This window comes from Motacilla alba, chromosome 14 (genome assembly GCF_015832195.1).
Source record: "Motacilla alba alba isolate MOTALB_02 chromosome 14, Motacilla_alba_V1.0_pri, whole genome shotgun sequence".
Lineage (NCBI taxonomy): Eukaryota > Metazoa > Chordata > Aves > Passeriformes > Motacillidae > Motacilla > Motacilla alba.
This window is the reverse complement of record NC_052029.1, coordinates 584773-604622: the sequence shown is the minus strand read 5'-3', so window position 1 is coordinate 604622 and position 19850 is coordinate 584773. Positions and strand designations below refer to the sequence as shown.

The 19850-nt window shown below is 42.9% G+C and overlaps 1 protein-coding gene across 14 annotated transcripts in view; it reads left to right on the top strand.

Annotated features, from left to right (window-relative positions):
- TBC1D24 (TBC1 domain family member 24) overlaps positions 1–19850 on the top strand; it is a 36270-nt gene that overhangs the window by 6533 nt on the left and 9887 nt on the right. For 3 of the 14 annotated variants that reach the window (XM_038151248.1, XM_038151247.1, XM_038151245.1), the window contains exons 2-9: positions 4516–4752; positions 5265–5370; positions 5512–5621; positions 7877–8837; positions 12688–12705; positions 15790–15856; positions 16887–17041; positions 17994–18057. In XM_038151248.1, coding sequence (XP_038007176.1) covers positions 4725–4752; positions 5265–5370; positions 5512–5621; positions 7877–8837; positions 12688–12705; positions 15790–15856; positions 16887–17041; positions 17994–18057 — 1509 coding nt within the window. In that variant the 5' untranslated portion in view covers positions 4516–4724. Of the gene's footprint in view, positions 1–4515; positions 4753–5264; positions 5622–7802; positions 8838–12687; positions 12706–15789; positions 15857–16882; positions 17042–17993; positions 18058–19850 lie in introns of all 14 variants that reach the window. The other 11 variants (XM_038151258.1, XM_038151250.1, XM_038151255.1 and 8 more) reach the window with 11 other exon arrangements.

The following is a 19850-nucleotide window of genomic DNA, read 5'->3' as shown; positions in this document are numbered from 1 at the left end:
TAGCCTTTTTGAACCTTTGTGGAGCCATTAACCATTTCTTTCCTCTTACATTTTTTCAACAAAAATGTGTTGTGTTTTTCCCCAAACTTTTATCTTGTTTGGTTCTGTGTGTGCCTTTTTGGTATCTTACTGCTCACAGCACCCACAGGGACTGGATATCAGAAGTGCTTGTGTCATCCCAGCCCAGAGATGGGAAGGAGGGGATGCTTTGTCAGTGCTTGCCGCTATAAGATATATTTAAATTAGATATTAGGAAGAAATTCTTTCCTCAGAGGATGGTGAGGCCCTGTCACAGGGTGCCAGGAAAGGCTGTGGCTGCCCCATTGCTGGAAGTGTCCAAGGCCAGGTTGGACGGGGCTTGGAGCAACCTGGGATAGTGAAAGGTGTCCTTGTCCATGGCAGGGGGTGGGATGAGATGATCTTTAAGGTCTCTTCTGACCCAAACTGTTCCATGATTCTCTGGCATACACATTCTCCTAAATATATGCTACTATCACTTACCTGCCCAGCAGTGAGGAACTGCTGTGTCTGAGAGTGCTTCTGAATTTTAATAAAGTGCACAACAAATTGATTACAGATAATTTAGACTGTTTAAGAAGGTGATAGTATGTTCCTAAGAAAGGAAACATGTGATTCTAGGACAAACTCTGTTACTGTGCTTCATACGCAGTGGTGATATCCCAAGAGAAATCATCTAAATGCCTAAAAGTGTTTGCCCTGAAGAGTGCTCTGATATCAGGTCTTTATCAGTTACTTGGGAAATTGAGATGTTTTTAGACTTTGTCCTTAAAGCATATCAAGAACCCAGCAGGAAGAATCTAGTAATCTGCTATCACACTATTGCTAAACTTGTAATAGAACATTGTCAGAAATTTAATCGTGGCGCCCAGCTTGTGAGCACAGAGTGCCCCGGGCACATCATAGAGATCGAACTGCATTTAACCACATTAGAGCAATCCATCGAGCTCTGTGTACTCTGCTGGAAGGGATCATCACTGCACAATGCAGCCATGTGCTCCCAAACACTCTGCATGAGATGAGACGGTCACTTTCTAATGCTAAATGGAGTGTTTAATTCCAGCTCTGAAACACATCTGCACCAGGGAGGGGTGGCAAAGTCACCGTTGAGGCTGTGCAACTGTGCTTCTGATCAGGAGGTGTTTGGGTGCAGGGGGAACAGTGGTGTCCAGTCTTGTTCCCAGATCCATGTAGCAGAGATGTCAAGGTGTGCTGCTGTAAGTCCAGGGTTGGGAAAGCTGCAGGATGCACTGAAATACTGGGGGAGGAGAGGGAAGCTGCCTGCCAGTTGTCTTTTCTTCTGCAGTGGCTGCTACCTTGCTGAGTTGCTTTGTGCTTCTGTCAAACTTCCCTTTATGAAGCAAACATCTCAGAGGTGATTGAGTACCCCTCAAGAATGGAATTCATCTCAGATTTTTGGGGTCAATTTCCTCTTGCTGAGAAAAGGACTAGTAGCAAGCAGTCTTGAGGAAGCAGTTCTCATTATCTCTTCATCTGCCTTCTGCATGGATTAGTTTCACAAGGTTATGAAAAAGAATAAATTTGAGTCTTTAACATGCCTACAACACTGGTCAGAAATATAAACACCAAATGATACGCTGCAGATCTGGAGGATTACATTACTCTTGATTTGAAGGGCAGCAAAAAGGAAAATTTGCTTTCTATTAGAACCTTAAAAAAATGCCTGCCAAAATGTTGGTTGTCAGTATGTAACTGTATCTGTACATAGTCAAGAGCTGAATCCAAGGTGGTGTAACTGCTCATGCACGAGATAAAAAATGTAATTTTCAAATTTGGTAGTTCCTGTTATAGAGCAACTACACTAGATTTAAGTGAAGTGTTTTAATAATCTTTCAAACTGTAGGCAGACTTTCAGAACACAAAGTTGCAAGAATACTTAAATGGATGGGGAACCAGGATCTCCTGATTAATTATTGCTTGGGTTTTTAGGACACTCTTTTAAGCTTATTAAAAGCAATATCAAATAATGTAATTGCAGGCTTTAGCCAAAGTTGGAATTGTTTTTTAAGTTTAGACTGTAAATATTCACTACTGTAGAGTATTTCATGTGCTCTCAATTTGAAAGAAATAATTGCCCTCTGAGTTAGTTGTAGTTCTGATATTTCAGTTTGCTAGTTCCTTCATTTTGTAAAGGAAAAACAAACAAACCTCTTTAATAACAAAATAATTATTGTAAATAATAAAATCATTGAACTTACCCTCAGCCATGTTATCTTTAGTAAAATTGTAAGCTTATATTCCCCATACTGAAAGTAAATAATAATTCAAATCTTTTTTCCTGATGTGTTTTTAAACACTTTCATAGAATTTTTCTTCGTAGCCATTATGGGAATTTTCCTGTCACACTTGGCTTCACTGCTGTGTTTTATACAGATTCAGACAGTCTTCAGCAGTCTTCTGAAAGCAGTCCAAAAGACAATGGGAAGAGCTAAGGGAATGAAATGGAAAATGTGGCTAGAATAGCAAGCTAAATATTTCCTGAAAATTCGGTCACTGACTTAAAGTCATGCAGGTTGCTATGGTCTTTGCTTGGGTTTGAATTGTAATGATTGCTTGCCTGCTTCAGAGTTCAAACTTAGTCTTGAAAAAGCTTTTGTCTGTGCTGCAGCCATTGTTGGCAGATCCTCAGTATGCATTTTTCTAGTTCTACTTCTTACTTGTGTACTTGCTTTTTTTTTTTTTTTTTTTTTTTTTTTTTTTTTTTTTTTTTTTTTTTTTTTTAATTGCACTTACCTGAAGAGCTCCATTAAAAATAAATAAATTTAACAATCTACAATTGCAGGGTAGGTAGTAAGAAGAAAGCTCTTTCTCCTGGTTCTGTTCTTTAAAGTCAGTCTGATTAGAAAGGATAATGACTACTTACTCTTAGTACAGAACTTTAAAGTTTTGTGGCTGCTCAGAGAAAAACTGTAGCTGCCTCTGGATCCCTTGAAGGGTTGGACAGGGCTTGGAGCAGCCTGGGATAGTGGAAGGTGTCCCTGCCCATGGCAAGGGGTGGAATGAGATGAGCTTTAAAGTCCCTTCTAACCCAGAATGTTCTGTGATTCTATGGTTGTTACAAATAATGGAATTTTTTTTTTTTTTGCTAGTTTATACAATGCCCTTATCATTCTGTGCTAACACATACTAGACCGCATTTCAGTCCTGTGCTGTTCAGGCACTCATCCATCCTGTTGTCCCCATCTCCAGTTAGAGGATGTTTACCATATGCTGACTTCTCTAAAGCAGGAGGGAAAGCGGTTTGCTGCAATAAGGGTCTGTAAATGAGTCTCTCTGCCTGCCTATAGCCATATCTATATATATACATTTTATTCTGAAATGTTTTTTCTCTTCTGCCTGTCTTACCCTCCTTTATATGAAGGGGTAAGCAAGGTAGTTCAGGTGAATATGGGACTTAGTGACACAACTGCACTCTCAACACAGCCATCTTCTAGTTTTACCCCCTAACTGAAACTCCAGCCTCCCTCCAAATACAAGTCTGTACTGCCTACTCACTTCCTCGTGGTGGGAGGGATGGGCAGGAGACAACCCTGACTCACTGGCTCTTGACTGCTGAGGGCAAGACATCTTCTGTCTCCTCTTCGCAGCTGCCCAAAGTTAAACATTGGTCTTTACACAATTACCAGAAGAGAGAGAACTTGCCTCACAGGAGAGGGGGAGAACGATTCAGAAAGAGGAGGAGTTGAAGGCTGGCTGGAATTTTCCTGAGATTTCTTGGGCTCTTCTGTGGCAAGTAAATCCTCCCTGTTTGAGGCCTACTGGCTTACAGTAGCTGCTGGCAAGGTATCAGGAGCTGTGCACCATTACACTGAAGCACACAAGTTCTGTTGGTTTTGCATGCACAGTTAAGAGTTGGTCATGCTCTGGAGCCCTGACAATGCCCAGTTGCTTTGCTGTCACTTTTTATTGCAACATCTAGACCTGTGAAAAGTGTAAGCAGCCAGACCTACTTGCAGACCCCACAGATTTATCCCAGCCAAAAAATGTATAAAACTGTGAGCTCAAATTAAAACTTGTGGCAGTCTGACTGCCATGGATTTCAGTGAGCTTCAAGAGCACATAAGAATCAAATTCATTAGTTCCTGGAACGGGCAATAATTGCTTGAGTGAAAAATGTCTGTTTGATGCAGCCTCTAAGTATGCCTGTGTATCTTAGGAAATAAGACAGGAGAAGAAAGTTTACAGGGGAAAAAAAGAATCTGGGTGTCTTAGAAGTTGTCTTATATGATGAACATTTTACTTAACCCTCCCTAATACAAATCTAAGCAGCTTCCAAGGGATGACGGCAGAAGGTGGAAGCATGCTGGAGATTCCAGCAAGCACAAGGCAGTGATAGTTTCTATGCTGAAGTGTCCAGGAACAGAATGGTTCATCTCCCTATGCTCTTGCCACTGCAAAGTAGGATTAAGTTTCTCTTCTACAAAAGGACTTTATTTTAGCATTTGAATTAAAAAGGAATGTTTCTGTGATTCCCAGGTGGAGAATTACAGAAAAATGTTCACTTCCCTGGAGCTGACATTGGCTCTGCGATGGACTGGTGTCCTGCTGTTACCGGATCTCCAGGAAACACACGCTGAGCTCACACTGAGACCCCACAGCTGAACAGTGTAAGATATCTCACTTTCAGAACTGGAGTCAGGACAATGTGTTGCCTCCTTTAATTACAGTCTGAGAATTGGTTTCAGATGTGGAAGAATGCAATGAAAAGAAATGGTGAGCATTTCTGTATCATCATTCTTACACTCTAAGAATGATGATCTAAAACCAGTCTTCTTTTTATAAAAAAAGCCCTGAATTAAATATGGTAGAGAAGAGCCATCCAAAAGCGTTCTTTGAAAGGCTCCTGCATACTGCTGCCAAACTTTTAAAAGAGGAGTTAAATTTTGGACTTGTAAGAGCCGAAATGAGGAATGCAGGACTCCAGGCGGCTCTTCAAAATGCAGTTTATTACATCCAAGACATTACAGCAGTCCAGGATCATGGGCGACAGAAAAAGTGCCCACATCTGTCAGCTCCAGCTGCAGGCAGGCCTGGAGACCCTTAGTTTAGGTTATAAATGCATTATATACTTTTCTTTGCTGAGCATCTTAATACAGTAGAACCAGTCTATACCTTAACTTTTACCTGTAGCCTATCCTAACTACTATAATTACCATATTCATGTTACTATTCTCCAATCACTAAAAGTTAATACATTACAGTTTAAGCTAGAAGTTGTTTTTCAGTTTTCTTGCAGTGGAAAATTCTGAGACTTTTTTTCTACTGGCAACATCTGCTGACTTGTTTGCCTGTGCTATCTTTCTGCTTGGTAAAAACATCTTCTTGTTTGAGGTGGGTTTATCCTTTGCTCTAAGTCATAAAAACCCCCTTCTAACTAACATACCCTTTGCCTCCTTGGTTGGCCAGTAAGACTGGCTCAGCAATTCTTTTCTTCTATATCAAAACTTGCTTTCATTTCTATTCCTTCTTCAGATTCTACGTTCAAAAATCTTTCTGCCAAACATATGTATCTGTGAGTCTTTCTTGTCAAACTTTCATCCTTCCCAACAGGGACTTCCAGCATGTGATTCCAAAACACCCAGGTTAGCATTTACTCAGAATCTCAAACTGTCTGGATTGGCTGCTATGGCTGCTTCAGGCAAAATGTTTGATTTCTTTTCCAAAGGTGCAGCTACGAGGATGAGATCTCATCTTGATGGTATATCTTCCTTAAAAGCTTCAAATAATTTTAAAGCACCTGATTTATGGAATGTAGCAGCGTGGAAAATGGATAGTGTTTGCTGCTACCTTCCCATAAGCATCTTCTGAGAAAGCCACTCAGGCAGGCACAGACAGTCACTCAATCCACACTCGCACCACAAATAGGTCAGTGAAGAAAGATGGAAAGGGTCTCTGTACAGAGTTCCAGCAAGGTTTATTGTAGAGTCACGCTGAAGGAATCCAGGGACAGAAGACAATGAAGCAGTGCAGTGTCCTGGGTTAAGTATGGGGTCTGTGGGCACAGGGGCGGTACAAGGGCAGGGCAGAGGGCAATGACATATAGGGAAAGGGCAGGGTAAAGGCCAGTGACCTATAGGGAACTGAGGTAGATTAACATAGTCCTGCAGAGCACCATGGGAAAAACCTTTTTGTCTCACCCTAAGCAGAGGCATTCTCAAAGCCTGTGGCAGCTTCCTCCAGGGCATTAGAAGTTCCCTCAATAGGCTCAAAGGCCTCCAGAATGGAAGACCATGCCAATAAATGTCAAGTTCCATGCATTTTTCAGTCTGTCAATACTGGAATGACTGAGGGTTCTTTGGAGGCCTTTCAGTGAGTATTTTCGTTGATTTAACCTTGCTATATAACATCATAATTGAACAGAACAGTTTTATGGGCCTGTTGGATTTTATAGGGATTATAGGTCTACTTTTGCAGAGCGTGCGGCATCCACAGCCGTGTTTGCAGCTTCAGTTGGACACTGAGGGCACATGGGCAGAGGTTTGAGCACTCGGCAGAGCTGCTGCAATAGTGGAGATTACTGTGCATCCCCTTCTGGCTTTGCACTGACAGATTAATGCTGGTTTGGATATGGCCTTTAGTGGTCACAGCCACGCTCTCTGCTGGAACACAGATGTGCTCTGAAGCTGGAGCCAGCAGGTAGATCAGGTAAACCTGGCACAAGGCACTAGAGGCCAGAACCTGATGTTTCAGCTTCTAGTGCTGTCACAAACGTGTATCTGGCATCTCCAGTGGGAGAGCTGTTGTGTGCCCCTGTGACAGGGCATGGCCAGCATCCAGAGCAGCACTTAGAGAATCTAAGTGCTTTAATGAAGGTGTTTGAAACTGACTTGACCCTGTGCTGCAGTCTGGAAGCAGGGTTCTTGTCCTGCACAAGTCTTTCGTCTGGCATTAGCAATGATCTGGCTGACTATACAGCTGCACACAGTCATTGAAGTTGGAAAATACCTCCAAGACTGAGTCCAACCTTTGAACCAATCAACACCTTGTCAACTAGATCAGAGCACTAAGTGTTACATCCTGTCATTTCTTGAATGCTTCCAGGGATATTTATTGAACACTGTTCAGGGACAGTGATTCCACCACCTCCCTGGGCAGCCTGTTCCAATGTCTGACCACTCTTTCCATGAAGAAATCTTATCCAATGGAAAAGAAAAATTCTACCAGATTAACAAGCTAATCTCAGTGACTATGTGGTCACACAAGTGTTATTACCAGCACAGAAAAATCACTTAGAGGACATGGCTCTGGTTAGTAGGATCACAGTCTATCTCCTCAGTGGCCACACAGTCTGAGAACAGCATACACTACCTATGAGATTGCATCCTTCTAGTGTAAGTTTAAGTTATACTTCCCCAGAGAATTGGAAAGAGTGATTGCAAATTGAACATACTTTGCTTTTTGTTTTGGTGGTTGTTTTTTGTTTTTTTTTTTTTTTTTGCAATGGGAATCTTCTGTTCTCTTAAGTGGGATGTTAATGTAAAGGTCCATGCCTCAGCTTGGACTTTCAGTTAGGGAAATTAATTTTCTGGAGAGATGTCCTCAGGATCAGTCTCTTGGCTGGCCTTCGATCAGTTACTGCAGTAGGAGTTACTGACAGAATGGAAGAAAAGTTTGGCTTAAAAATAAAAAGGCATCTTTAACTTTCTTTGCTTTAGGAAATAGTTTTGCCATTGCAGGAACAAGTATGTGCGTATCTGTGTTCATAAGGAAAATAAGAGATTATCTGTTACTCAGATGTCTGGTTTTTTACTTCCCTTTTGCAGAAAAATCCAAGAGTCCATCAATGACTAACTAAAGTCTCTGTTTTCATAATTTATGTGATTTGCTTCTCGTGGAGCCATGGATGAATACAGCCGTTTTGTGGACTGGGACAAAATGGATGTGAGTGCCCAGAGCCAGGATACGAAAGAGCTCACCTGCACAGACTTACAGGAGCTTAAGCAGCTTGCCCGGCAGGGCTATTGGGCCAAAAACCACTCTCTGAGAGCCAAAGTGTACCACAAACTCATCAGCAATATCCCATGCCGTACAGTGACCCCAGATGCAAACGTGTACCGGGACATTGTGGTGAAGATCATAGGAAAACGCAACAGCAGCTCCCTTCCACTGCCGGAGTTCGTGGACAACAGCCTGATCCCCACGTACTGCCTGAACGCGGAGGGCGTCGGGGCCGTCAGGAAGATCATTCTGTGCATTGCCAATCAATTCCCGGACATCTCGTTCTGCCCAGCACTGCCCTCAGTGATCGCACTGCTCCTGCACTACAGCAAGGACGAGGCTGAGTGCTTCGAGCAGGTCTGTCGCATCCTGGCTTGCAATGACCCGTCAAAGCGGCTCATTGACCAGACCTTCCTGGCCTTCGAGTCCTCCTGCATGACCTTCGGGGACCTGGTGAACAAGTACTGCCAGGCGGCCCACAAGCTGATGGTGGCAGTGTCCGAGGATGTGCTGGAGGTGTACTCAGACTGGCAGCGGTGGCTCTTCGGAGAGCTCCCCATGGCATACATTGCGCGGATCTTTGACGTCTTCCTGGTGGAAGGGTACAAAGTTCTCTATCGTGTCGCACTGGCTCTTCTGAAATTCTTTCACAAAGTCAGAGCTGGGCAGCCCATGGAGTCTGACAGCATCCAGCAGGACATTCGAGCCTTTGTGAGGGATATCGCCAAGTCGGTGTCCCCAGAGAGGCTCCTGGAAAAAGCCTTTGCTATCCGCCTTTTCTCTCGGAAGGAGATCCAGCTCCTGCAGATGGCCAATGAGAAGGCTTTGCAGCAGAAGGGCATCACGGTCAAACAGAAAAGGTAGGGCTCAGCACAGGTAACCTGAGCAATCTCCCGAATTTTCCCACTGTGGGGAGCTGTCTGGCAGCCCTGGGTGACTTGTGGGGAAGCTCCACTGGTGCATGCTGGTGTCTGCTGATGCACTTTCTCTGCAGAAAAACTCAGCAGCTCCAAAATCAAGCGTTGCTGGTTTTGCAATGGGAACTGTAACTGAAGTATTATGATGTAAGAGGAACAGAAGTTTCTTGTAGTTTGCTCAATTATGAATTTATGCGGGTATATATATTAATTACAGGTGTGTTTATATCGCAAAAGTGTGTTTCATAAGCAGTTTTCAAACTAAAAGGCATTTTAGCAAAGTTGGTGTAGTGGTTTTGGTTCGCCAATTTGAGACTTCCCGACCAACACACCAATTAATGTAGTGGGTCTAGCGCTGGCTAAATGCTAGTGCACCAACTATAATACACTTACTTATTTCCCGCTGTGAGGTAGGATTAGGAGGAAGGCAAAGAAGGCTCAAAGTTTCCAAAAGGGTGTAAAGAAGGCTTTATTAACAGTAACTAAAAGAAAGAATAATAAGAATCAGAATAAAACCTTTAGAACACTTCTCCTCCCCCCTACCACCTTTTATTTCCCACTCACAACATACAGAAACAATTCAGTCAGTTTATCACTTCTAGAATAATCTTTCTTCAGTTCATTTAGGGAGAGGAATCCCTCTTGTCATTTTATGGAGACGTCTCCACAAAAAAACAGTTCTCTCATTACTTTTAATTTCCATGAACAGCAGCTGCCCAGCAAATCTGCGATGGTGAAGTCCTTCCCATTTTTCACAGCTTTTCCCACAGCTGTGCTTATGGGCCACGTCAACTTATGGGGTACTATTTTTACAATGAGCTGCTCAAGAGCAAAGGTTTTCTTTATCTGTCTCTGAGATCCTCTTCATCTCTAGAAACAGAGGTCTTCTTTCCCTGGAGCAGAGGGTCTTCATCACCCTTCTCTCTCTCTCTCTCTCTCTTTCTCCCTCTGTTCAGACTTCTCATAGGAATCACAGCTACTTTAACATCTGCTTATTGTAGCTTGGAGGCTTTTGCTCATGTCTACAATTTGAACACTTCATCTCCCCATACTTTTTCAATGAGTCACAGGGGAAAAGAGTCTGGTGTATCAATTACATCCTTCTCCATAGCTTTACAAGAGGATTTCAGCCCTAAGATCAAGGCATCTCCTCATCCCTCCCATCTGGGACTTGACTCTTTCTTCACTGACCTTGGTGTCTTCGTGTTGTTCTTCTACATGTTCTCATTCTGTCTTTTTCTCTCATCCGAGGGAGGACTGAAGGTCTGCAAGTCTTATCTGTGCACTGGAAGAGTTAATGTCTCACCCGGGGCCTGCAGATGGTCATCTGACCCCTCCGGAGCTGCGGCTGGGCCGGGCTGGGCCGGGCTGGGCCGGGCTGGGCCGAGCTGGGCCGGGCTGGGCTGGGCTGGGGGGAGGGCCAGGATCTCAGCAGCCAGGCCAGAACACAGCAGCTGCACGGCCGGGGGCCGATGGTTTTTCCTCCTGCTGCCCGGTGGTTGTGAGCGAACCGCAACGGCAGCAGAATCTTGGCCGAGCCGGCCCGGCCCGGGGCTGCTCCCGGGGCCCGGCGGACCCCAGCTCAGCCTGGGCTAGTGGCGGGGCAGGGCTTAGTCACAGCAAGATGTTAGCAGCCGCAGCCCTGGCCTGGCCTGGCCTCGGCCTCCCCTCCCCCTGCCCAGCAGCCGATGGGGGCCTGGCCCCACGGCAGAGTTCACCCAGCCTAGCGGAGACAGCGAGGGACCGGGATGGCCTTGTTACCTGCTCTCAGGCCAGAAGAGAAAAAGAGAGAATTCCCGGCATTTTTCATTTTTAACGTGGGTGTTCAGAGAGGCGTGTTCAGCTTTCTAGTCGTTTAACAAAGTGTCAATATTCAACACCACTCACTGATTGGTTTTTTCTGGCACAGAGGAAGCTCTCAGCAGCTCCAGCGATAAAACCAGCACTGATAAATTACTTGGAAGAAACATACCCAAAGAAATGTGAAAGTTGATTCTTAAATATGATATTATTTGTATAAAATGTCAATTTGATGCTGCTCAGTACTGTGAATTCAGCAGTTTCTTTAGTGTAAGACACTGTCACAGCTGGGAACATTGTGCCTGACTGAGGAGCTGTTTTAACAGAGCAAGGAAGAAATATGTCTTATTTTCAGGTTACTTTTTAAATAAATTCAACAGGAAGTCTCCTGGAAGTCAAGAGTGTAGTACTCACAGGTAGGAGTTGACCTGTTTTGTGACAGGTTCATGTACTATTAGAAAAAATAATTTTGAAAGAACCGTGGAAGAGAAGAGTGACTATACAGATCCAAGAAACTGTTGCATAATCACAAGCTCTTCTCAGAAATATGGGGAGGAAGAACTAACTCTGAAACCAGTAAATGAAATCCTGCTCTGATGTGACAGTTAAAGTCATAAAAAGCTTAGCTGAAAGGCCTCTCGATGGATGTAGAAAAGGAACCAATATATTAATCTGAACAAAATTAGCATCTTGCCAAGTGCAAATGTATGTGCAGGTAAGTAGTGCATGTTCTGTTTTCCAGAGGCTTCTGACAGCAGAAAACTTCTCCCAATCATTTTTGAACTCTCAAGTTTAAGTGTTGGACAGTTTTATGAACTGCCCTCTGAAGAGAGGTGACTTCTAAAAGTCCCCTGGGTCAGTGAGTGCGGTATCTAGAATTTGGTATTCTAGATGCATGGTCTCATTTTCCCCAAATCTCCACTGACGTAGTAGGATCTTCCAGCCAGCTGCATTGCTGAGTTAGTTACAGTAGTTGCAAACAGTTACCATTCCATGGCATGGCAACACATACTCAGTACATTTCAGCCTAAAAGATCACATAAATGTTAGCTGAACCTCCTTCATGTGTCTGCATACATATAAAGCTCTCCCTGGTCTCTTCCAAGGGCTAATTTTTTTAGACTCATAGCTTGGTTTACAATCAGCTTCAGCATTTTCCTATCAGTCTCAAATATTTCAAGGTCTTTAGCCACTGGATTGTCACACTAGAGACAGTTCAGACCTTTGTATTTGAAACTTGTAACAAAATATTGACTCCTCCATTGTGTCTTCCTGTTGGGAAGTTCAGGAGAGTTGTAATATCCTTGAATATATTGTTTAAATTGGAATTAGAGCTTTAAATTTTAAAAAAATAAATAAATAATTTAAATAAACCAGAGAAATAGAAAACATCCGTCAACCAACCACAGACGCTCCAAAAGCTCCTGCTGTGTTAAATGTTGCAGGGAAATTCTCAGAACAGTGATGCTTTCAAGGCAACATACAATAATATACCCAAATAAAGCCAGTAGTTACTGGTATGCCAGGCAGAGTTGCCACTGAAAAACTTTCATCCTCTCTTGTCTGCCTTTGTAAACCCACTGAAATTTATGTGTCTCCAGGCACAGGGCTGCTGGGAGTTTGGATTGGCTCAGTTTGGATCCCAGTGTGGGCAGATGGAAGTGCAGGAGAAGTAAGCTGTTCTCCAGGGCTCCATGAGGTGCCAGTGAGTTCTCTTCTCCACCTGTATTTGGTCTGTGCAAGGAGAAGATGGTTTATTTTCCCATCACATAACAAAGCAGGGAGAAAATAGAAATATGAATGTTTTAACCTGTCTGATTATTTTTTAGTGCTTGATGACTCAAATCAAACCTTGCTTTGTTTCTCTCCAGGCTCCTTTCACTCTCTTTGTCATGGATGTAGGAGTCACTAATCTTTTCTATCTTTTTTGTCTTTCTCTTTGTATGTTCTCCTTCTGTCCATTCCATCTCCACTGCACCACTCCTGTTTGCAGTCTTGCACCTCCCAAAAGGTAGGTTAAAACACTGGAGTCTCTGCACTTTGCTCATTCCTGCTGTCTTTGGCTTGTTTTTTCCAAGGTGGTCAATATTGCTAACATTGGGGCAGGAGAAGCAGGCCAGCATCAGAGCACCCGATTGCTGTGCCACATCTCCAGAATACCCTCCTGCAAAGTTAGTTCATAGCACCTGCAAAGCTGTGAGAGAAGGCGTAGTGGGCCCAAGGGCACAGCACTTCAGACAGCAATGCACCTGTGTTTTCCGGAGTGTGAAAGAGTACTGTACTCTTTCTGTACTGTGCTCTAGAAAGTACATGCTGGGATTATGGTTATGGCTATAAAAGGCCTTTATTATAATGGTCCTTTCTACTCTGGAAGAAAAAGTGTCATTTTTTTAAATATCTCAACAGCTCAGAAGAGCTGTTAGGTATCATCCCAACTCCAAACCTGGTATATGCTGTTGCATTAGATGTGAAACAGAGTCAACTTTTTGTCTTCTTTGGAAGCTTTCTGCAGTTAATTGGAAAATTTTTGGACTGACCCCAACTTGGCACACTCCTAAAAGTGACCTGTCTCTATTTATAGTAGTTTATATTTGCTTTTAAGTAGGTAGAGTTTTTTTAGAGCCAACAAGACAAGACTCTTTTTCTGTGTCAAGGAGGTCAGAGTTACGCAGCCGTAGAGCATTAACAGTTAATGAAGTCATTTATCAAGTCTTGGCCTGAAAAGTAAATCTTAAAGAACAAAACCCAGTGAGTGGATTGTGATATCTGATAAGCAGAGAACTTAGAAAGAGAAAGGCTGCCCTGTGAGTATTAAATACCAGAGATGTTTGGGTTTAAATTCATGCCTTTGAGAATCCTCTAGCCTTGCTGCAGGTGCCCTGAGTTAACTTTAGTGAGTGATGCACACTAACATTTGTACTAATTTATAAAATCAAAGCTGGAGTTAACTTCCTCATGTTTTCATGTTTGAAAGAACACCTTAAGAGACTTAGCAAAGCATGTTTCATACAGTAACTCCTGTGTTGAGGATTTTACCTCTGGTAAATCAAAAAGCTGTTAATCCCAGTTGAGCAAATCTAGAGCATCTGTGTATTATTTTTGCAGTTAGGTTGTTCTGAAAGCAGCAGAAAGCCTTGATTTATGCAATTTGGTGAGTAATCTTTGGAGTTGGGTATTTGGTTTTTTTTGAATAATAGAGGGCACATCCACTTTGACAGGTGCTGCTGCACATCCTCAACCTTGACTTTACCTCTGGGAGCTTTGAGGTCTCTGAAGCACATAGTATTAATGATATAGCTGTAAAAGCAACATTCCTATGAAATTAGCAAATGCTGCTTTATTAAACAGTTATTGTGCTGGTTTTCAAATCTAATTACTTGGAATAATAGCAGTTGAACAAGTCTTTCTAATATCAGCAATCAAGAGAAGGTGGTCATGTGAATCCCAGTAACTGAGGAAAACACTAATGCAGGGTAAAATCTTCTGAATTTGTTCAGTTCTAGTGGTAGACTTTAATGCTGTCCAGATTTACTGTTCTCTCAAGCTACAATGTTTTCACAGATGACCCAGAAAAGAGTGGCATGGAGAAGGCTAAACTGAATTTTTCTCAATGAATAAAAACCAAAACATTTGGGTTTTTTTCTTAGCCCACTTGTGTTCTGTTCATTTTCACTCATTTACTACTTTGAAAAGCAACTGCCAAAGTGAAGGAGATGATTTTCAGCATCATTAGATAAATACTGTTAAAAATATGATAATTAATACAGGTTAGATACTTGTAACTAGTTGCAATCTGGAACCCACCCCCGAAAAGTTGTATTTTTGCTCAGCAGCATGGAGTTTGGTTTGATAGGGGCAAGCTGTATGGGGACACCTCTCAACACAGGGTCAGGTTTCAGTCTCAACCATCCACAGCTGTGATTTGTTACTGGGAAATAACACATCATTTTGTTTCACATTGTTTGGCCATGTTCTTTGGTTTAACTAGATGGTGCCATTAAATATGAAATTATTTACCATAGTATTCAAAAGGCAGGAACTGTATGCCTGGTACAGTTATAAATGGCAAATACAATGGTAAATGCTTTCTAGTAAATCAGAAAGATCTGTTTGAAAAGGTGATACTCTACCTACATGAAAGAGTTGTGGGAAGGCACAGGATACTGAAAGAGGTGTGTTCAGAATGCTCAAACAGGCTTTGAGAGGAGTTTGGGTAGGAACGTCTTTAAACCAGCAGTTTATAGTAGCCAGGAGAAGGAAAAAAAGACAAAAGCAAAGATACCCTGAGTGTGAAAGCCTTTTAGAAAAAAGAACTGAAGTTTAGTTGCCCAGACAGCTCACAGAAATGTGAAAGATGCACAGACCAGGTATACAAATAATTCTGAGGCTTGCTTGAGGTGTAAATATAAACCTGTTTGATATTTGTTATTAAGTCTTAGCCTATTTATCACCATTGATTTTCCGCTGGAAATACATCCTAATAAACAGTTGACTGCCCTGAATATTTTTTAATTCCTTAATGTGGAGGTGGGAAAAAATCTTAATTTCTGCTGAGCTGAAACCAAGTCTTTGTCTCTCAGCTCTGTTCCATAGTGACATCAGTTTTAGCTGCAGACCTGCCGGAACACGGAGGGTGAGACCTGAAGTAAGATTCTGAACATGAAGGTTCAAGGCTTGGCCCCTACTTTGTTTCAGTGGATCTCTCCTTTGCCTCAGATTGCTGTGTTTAAAAGTACAAATAATGTCCCTAGTCAGTGATACTGTAAGTTTTAAAACCTATAAATAGTTACAGCTTGCTTAATAGCTGCCCACAGAAATTCCTTGCATTAAATAATGCAGGGTAGCAATGCAAAGACTGATTTCGTTCATTTGGCTAAAATAAGCAGTAATTTTAGTAATTTTTTAAGTGACCTGAATTTTAGTAATTTTTTTAAGTGACCTTAATTTAAAATGCTGACACCAAGGTGCCTACAGTGAATTCCAGAAAGCAGTTTCCAGTGTCTCCAAGCAAGCACTGCTCTGCATTGCAAATGCTGCTGAATTTTGGTACTGTGAGCATGAAAAATAAAAAGTTTATATATTTTGTGTGTTTTAGGGAGCGAGCTAAGGTATCCAGATCCATGCAGATGTACAGTATTGAGGACCCCTTCATGATCATGAAAGTGAGAGAAGAGAAATGTGTAATTGTCAAAAAAAAACCATCAGAAACAGGCAAATACTTGCACCCAAACCCTTGCATGCAGACCGGACTAATAAAGCTTTATTTAACTCCTGGACCTGGCTGCCCAGTAATTCAGTGACTTGTGTAAATTCTGTGTCCTTGGCTGTCTCCATTGCATTTTAAGAATTTAACATTGACCGTGGAAGCAAATAACATTTAATCCCCAGGCTCTGGGTTTGCGTGCTTGTTTAATCTGAGAAATTAGGGCTGGTTAAGATGGTGATGATTGTTACCTTCAAGTGTTTAAAAGCCATGAATCAATCCTAACTGTATCAGACCCTTCTGAGGGGCACAGGGATTTCCTTCCCAGTGTCAGTGTCTAGTATTCCTTAGTGTTCTCAGGCTCCATCTGTAACCATGATCCCAGGAGCATTTTTGTTTCGTAATGAAGTGACAGTCATTGGTGATTACATGTTTCCAAGAGGTGGAACTTCTCAAAAGCTTCAAATATTTGCCTTGGATTAAAATTGCTTACCCTGGTAATACTGATTCCTCTAAAGTTTCTGAGGGGTTTAGGAATTCTCTAGTCACATGATACAGGCAGGACTTCAGAGGTAGAAAAAATACTACCCCTCCCTCTCAGACCCTGTCTGTTTGTTTAGGTATTCTGTTCTCTGTGCTTAAACACAAGTGCCAGCAAGACTGTTACAACCAACAAATATAAGACCATGGTAATTTTTAGTGACTCTATGTTGCGTCCTCTGTGTGTAAAGGTGCAGGCCACAGCTGCCATACAGAGGAATAGAAAATACTGTCAAGCCAGATCTTTGCCTCTGAGGCTTATGTTAAACTACTGCAATTTATTACCTTCCCCAGGTCACAGCCACCTAATCCCGTGGACTGGAGCTTTGACCAATAATTTATATGCTGGAGTCTGTTAGTGTTCAGCTGTATTCTCATGTTTCAGTTCAGTAATCCGAAGCTTGTTAAATTATTGCTTCTCAGTGTTTTGTCGTGTATTTCTCAGGCAGAATGTGCACTTGGCAGTTCATGCTGAGAACTTCAAATCAGAAATTGTCAGTGTGAAGGAGATGCGGGATATCTGGTCATGGATCCCAGAGCGATTTGCACTGTGCCAGCCCCTTCTGCTTTTCACCACCTTGGAACATGGCTGTAGTCTGAGCAGGTAAGGAAAACTTTCCTCTCTCTTCTCTACTGTAGGGCAGAAAGGAGCAACTGGTGAAGTATTTGCTGGATTGACAAAAAGGCCGTGCTTAGTCAGGACTTGATCTGTAGAATATCATTAACAATGGAATATAAATATGACAAATTCCTGTTGCCTACAGCATTTGACTGGGATATTTCCTATGTCAGAATATTTTAAACTGTTCACGATCAATTGGAAAAGTCAAACTTGGATCATTTCACAGATTCTGCAGGTCTGAGTCTGGTTCCTTAAGGATTTGAATGGTTTAACTCAGTGACTGCTCTGCAGGCACTTTTGATAGATAACCACATTCATACTGATCCAAGGAAGAAGAGAACTGGAAACTGGAAATTACCTATGAATCTGATTGGTTGGGGTTTTTTTAAGTGAGATAAACTAGATATGAGTTGTCCTTGCACCTGGTACGGAACACTATAACTCTATAGCCCCTAATAATGACTTTGCCATCAGCAGGTACTAAGGTACTGAGGCAGGGAGTGACCTGCTCTCTCCCAGCCGTATGTGCCTATGAGGAAGAGCAAAAGCAAGCAAAGAGAATGCATCTCAATTAATTTCCTTGAGGACCTAAAGCCCTTCAAACATGGTCATCAGTCCTAGGCTGTTTTACAATCCTTTAGGTTTTTTCAATTCAAAATGCTGTAAAAGGCTGCAGTTCATCTAGGTAAGCTTCTAGTTACTCTTCAGTGACATAAACGCATAAACTGTACAGGGGACTGAGTAGAGAGCAACTGCTTGATAGTATTCACTTATGCTCAACTGCATTATTTACATGGAGTGTATAAAGTCTTTGCTGGAATATTCTTAGTCTTCAGGTGGTTTTTTGCCATGGCACCAGTTGGAGAAGGAGACAGTGCCTGATGTTGCAGTTGTTGGCAGTCGAGTGCTCACTTTGTTGTGCTCTGCACTTCAGGTTCTATTCCCACAGCGAGGGACACGAACCAACTCTGCTCCTCATCAAGACAACAGCGAAGGAGGTGAGTGAGGCGAAAGACAAGTGATTAAATCGGAGTTTGGGCAGTATGTAATGGGGTGTTGCAACACACAGCTGTTTATAATAAAATGAATAAGCAAGGTTTGGCTTTGTTTTTTTAAGAGCCCGTGCTTTAAATTATTCTCTTTGTTGGTTGTAGGACTATGCATTCTTCGGCAGACCTTGCAAACCCGGTCTTGGTTAACTGCTTTTTCTCTTGCAAGTAGTGTGGGATGATGGACTAGAGTAGCTCCTTTTGCTCTTGGACAGACTCTGAAATGCAGATTCAGAGGGACAGAGTGGGAATTGTGCTAAAGTTATGATTCATAGAAGACATTTTCATTTTCTCAAGGATATGAGGAAAGAAAGTAGCAGAATTAAAATGATATGAATAATGTTGGACTACATTACATGAAAACAAAGGCCTTAGTTCATCTTCTTCTTGACTTGGAAAAAAATAAGCCAAGAAAGCTCTGAGAACCTGAGGAGGAGTGCACATGTCCCTTTTTTCTGCTCCTGTGTGTGACAATATTGGACAGCATAATGTGAAAACAGCAACATGCTTGTTTAAAAAATTAATACATAAAAGAAGAAGTCTTCCCAGAACCTTCTCAGGAGGGCAGACAGGAACTTCCTGTAATGGTGTTGTTGTCTGTGCCACTGTACACGACTTTTAAATATTCTGTATATAGCATTAAGCTGTAACTGCAGCCTGTGGGCTTTATTCCTGCCTATACAGAATCACACAGAATTACTGGGTGGGAAGAGACCTTTAAGATCATCGAGTCCAACCCAACCCCAACACCTCAACTAAACCCTGGCACCGAGTGCCACATCCAGGCTTTTTTTAAACACATCCAGGGACGGTGACTCCACCACCTCCCCGGGCAGAACATTCCAGAACTTTATCACTCTTTCCATAAAAGACTTTTTCCTGATATCTAACCTGTATTTCCCTTGCCGCAGCTTGAGACTGTGTCCTCTCATTCTGTCAGTTGCTGCCTGGAGAAAGAGACCGAGCACCAGCTGACTACAGCCACCTTTCAGGGAGTTGTAGAGAGTGATAAGGTCACCCCTGAGTCTCCTTTTCTCCAGGCTGAACACCCCCAGCTCCCTCAGTGGTTCCTCAGAGGGCTTGTGTTCCAGGCCCCTCAGCAGCCTTGCTGCCCCCTCTGGACACGCTCCAGCCCCTCAACGTCCTTCCCAAAGTGAGGGCCCAGAACTGGACACAGCACTCGAGGTGTGGCCTCACCAGTGCTGCGTACAGGGGAAGAATGACCTCCCTGCTCCTGCTGGCCACACTATTCCTGACACAGGCCCTTGATACAGGATGATACATTCCTGATGCAGGATGCCGCTGGCCTCTTTTGGCCACCAGGGCACACTACTGGCTCATGTTCAGCCGCCTGTCAACCAGTACACCCAGGTCCTTTTCCACCTGGGCACTGTCCAGCCACCCTGTCCACCGACTATGACATTGCAGGGGGTGGTTGTGGCCAAAAGGTAGGACTTGGCACTTGGGCTGATTAAACTTCATTCTATTGGACTCTGCCCATCCCTCTGGACTCTGTTCCAGGTCTCCCTGCAGAGCCCTCCTACCTTCTGGCAGATGGACACACGCTCCCAGCTTAGTGTTGTCTGCAGATTTAGCAATTAAAATCTCAGTCCCCTCATCCATGTTGTCAATAAAAATATTGAGCAGAGCTGGCCCCAGCACTGAGCCCTGAGGGACACCTCTGGTGCCTGGCTGCCAGCTGGATGCAGCACCGTTCACCAGCACTCTCTGGGCCGGCCATC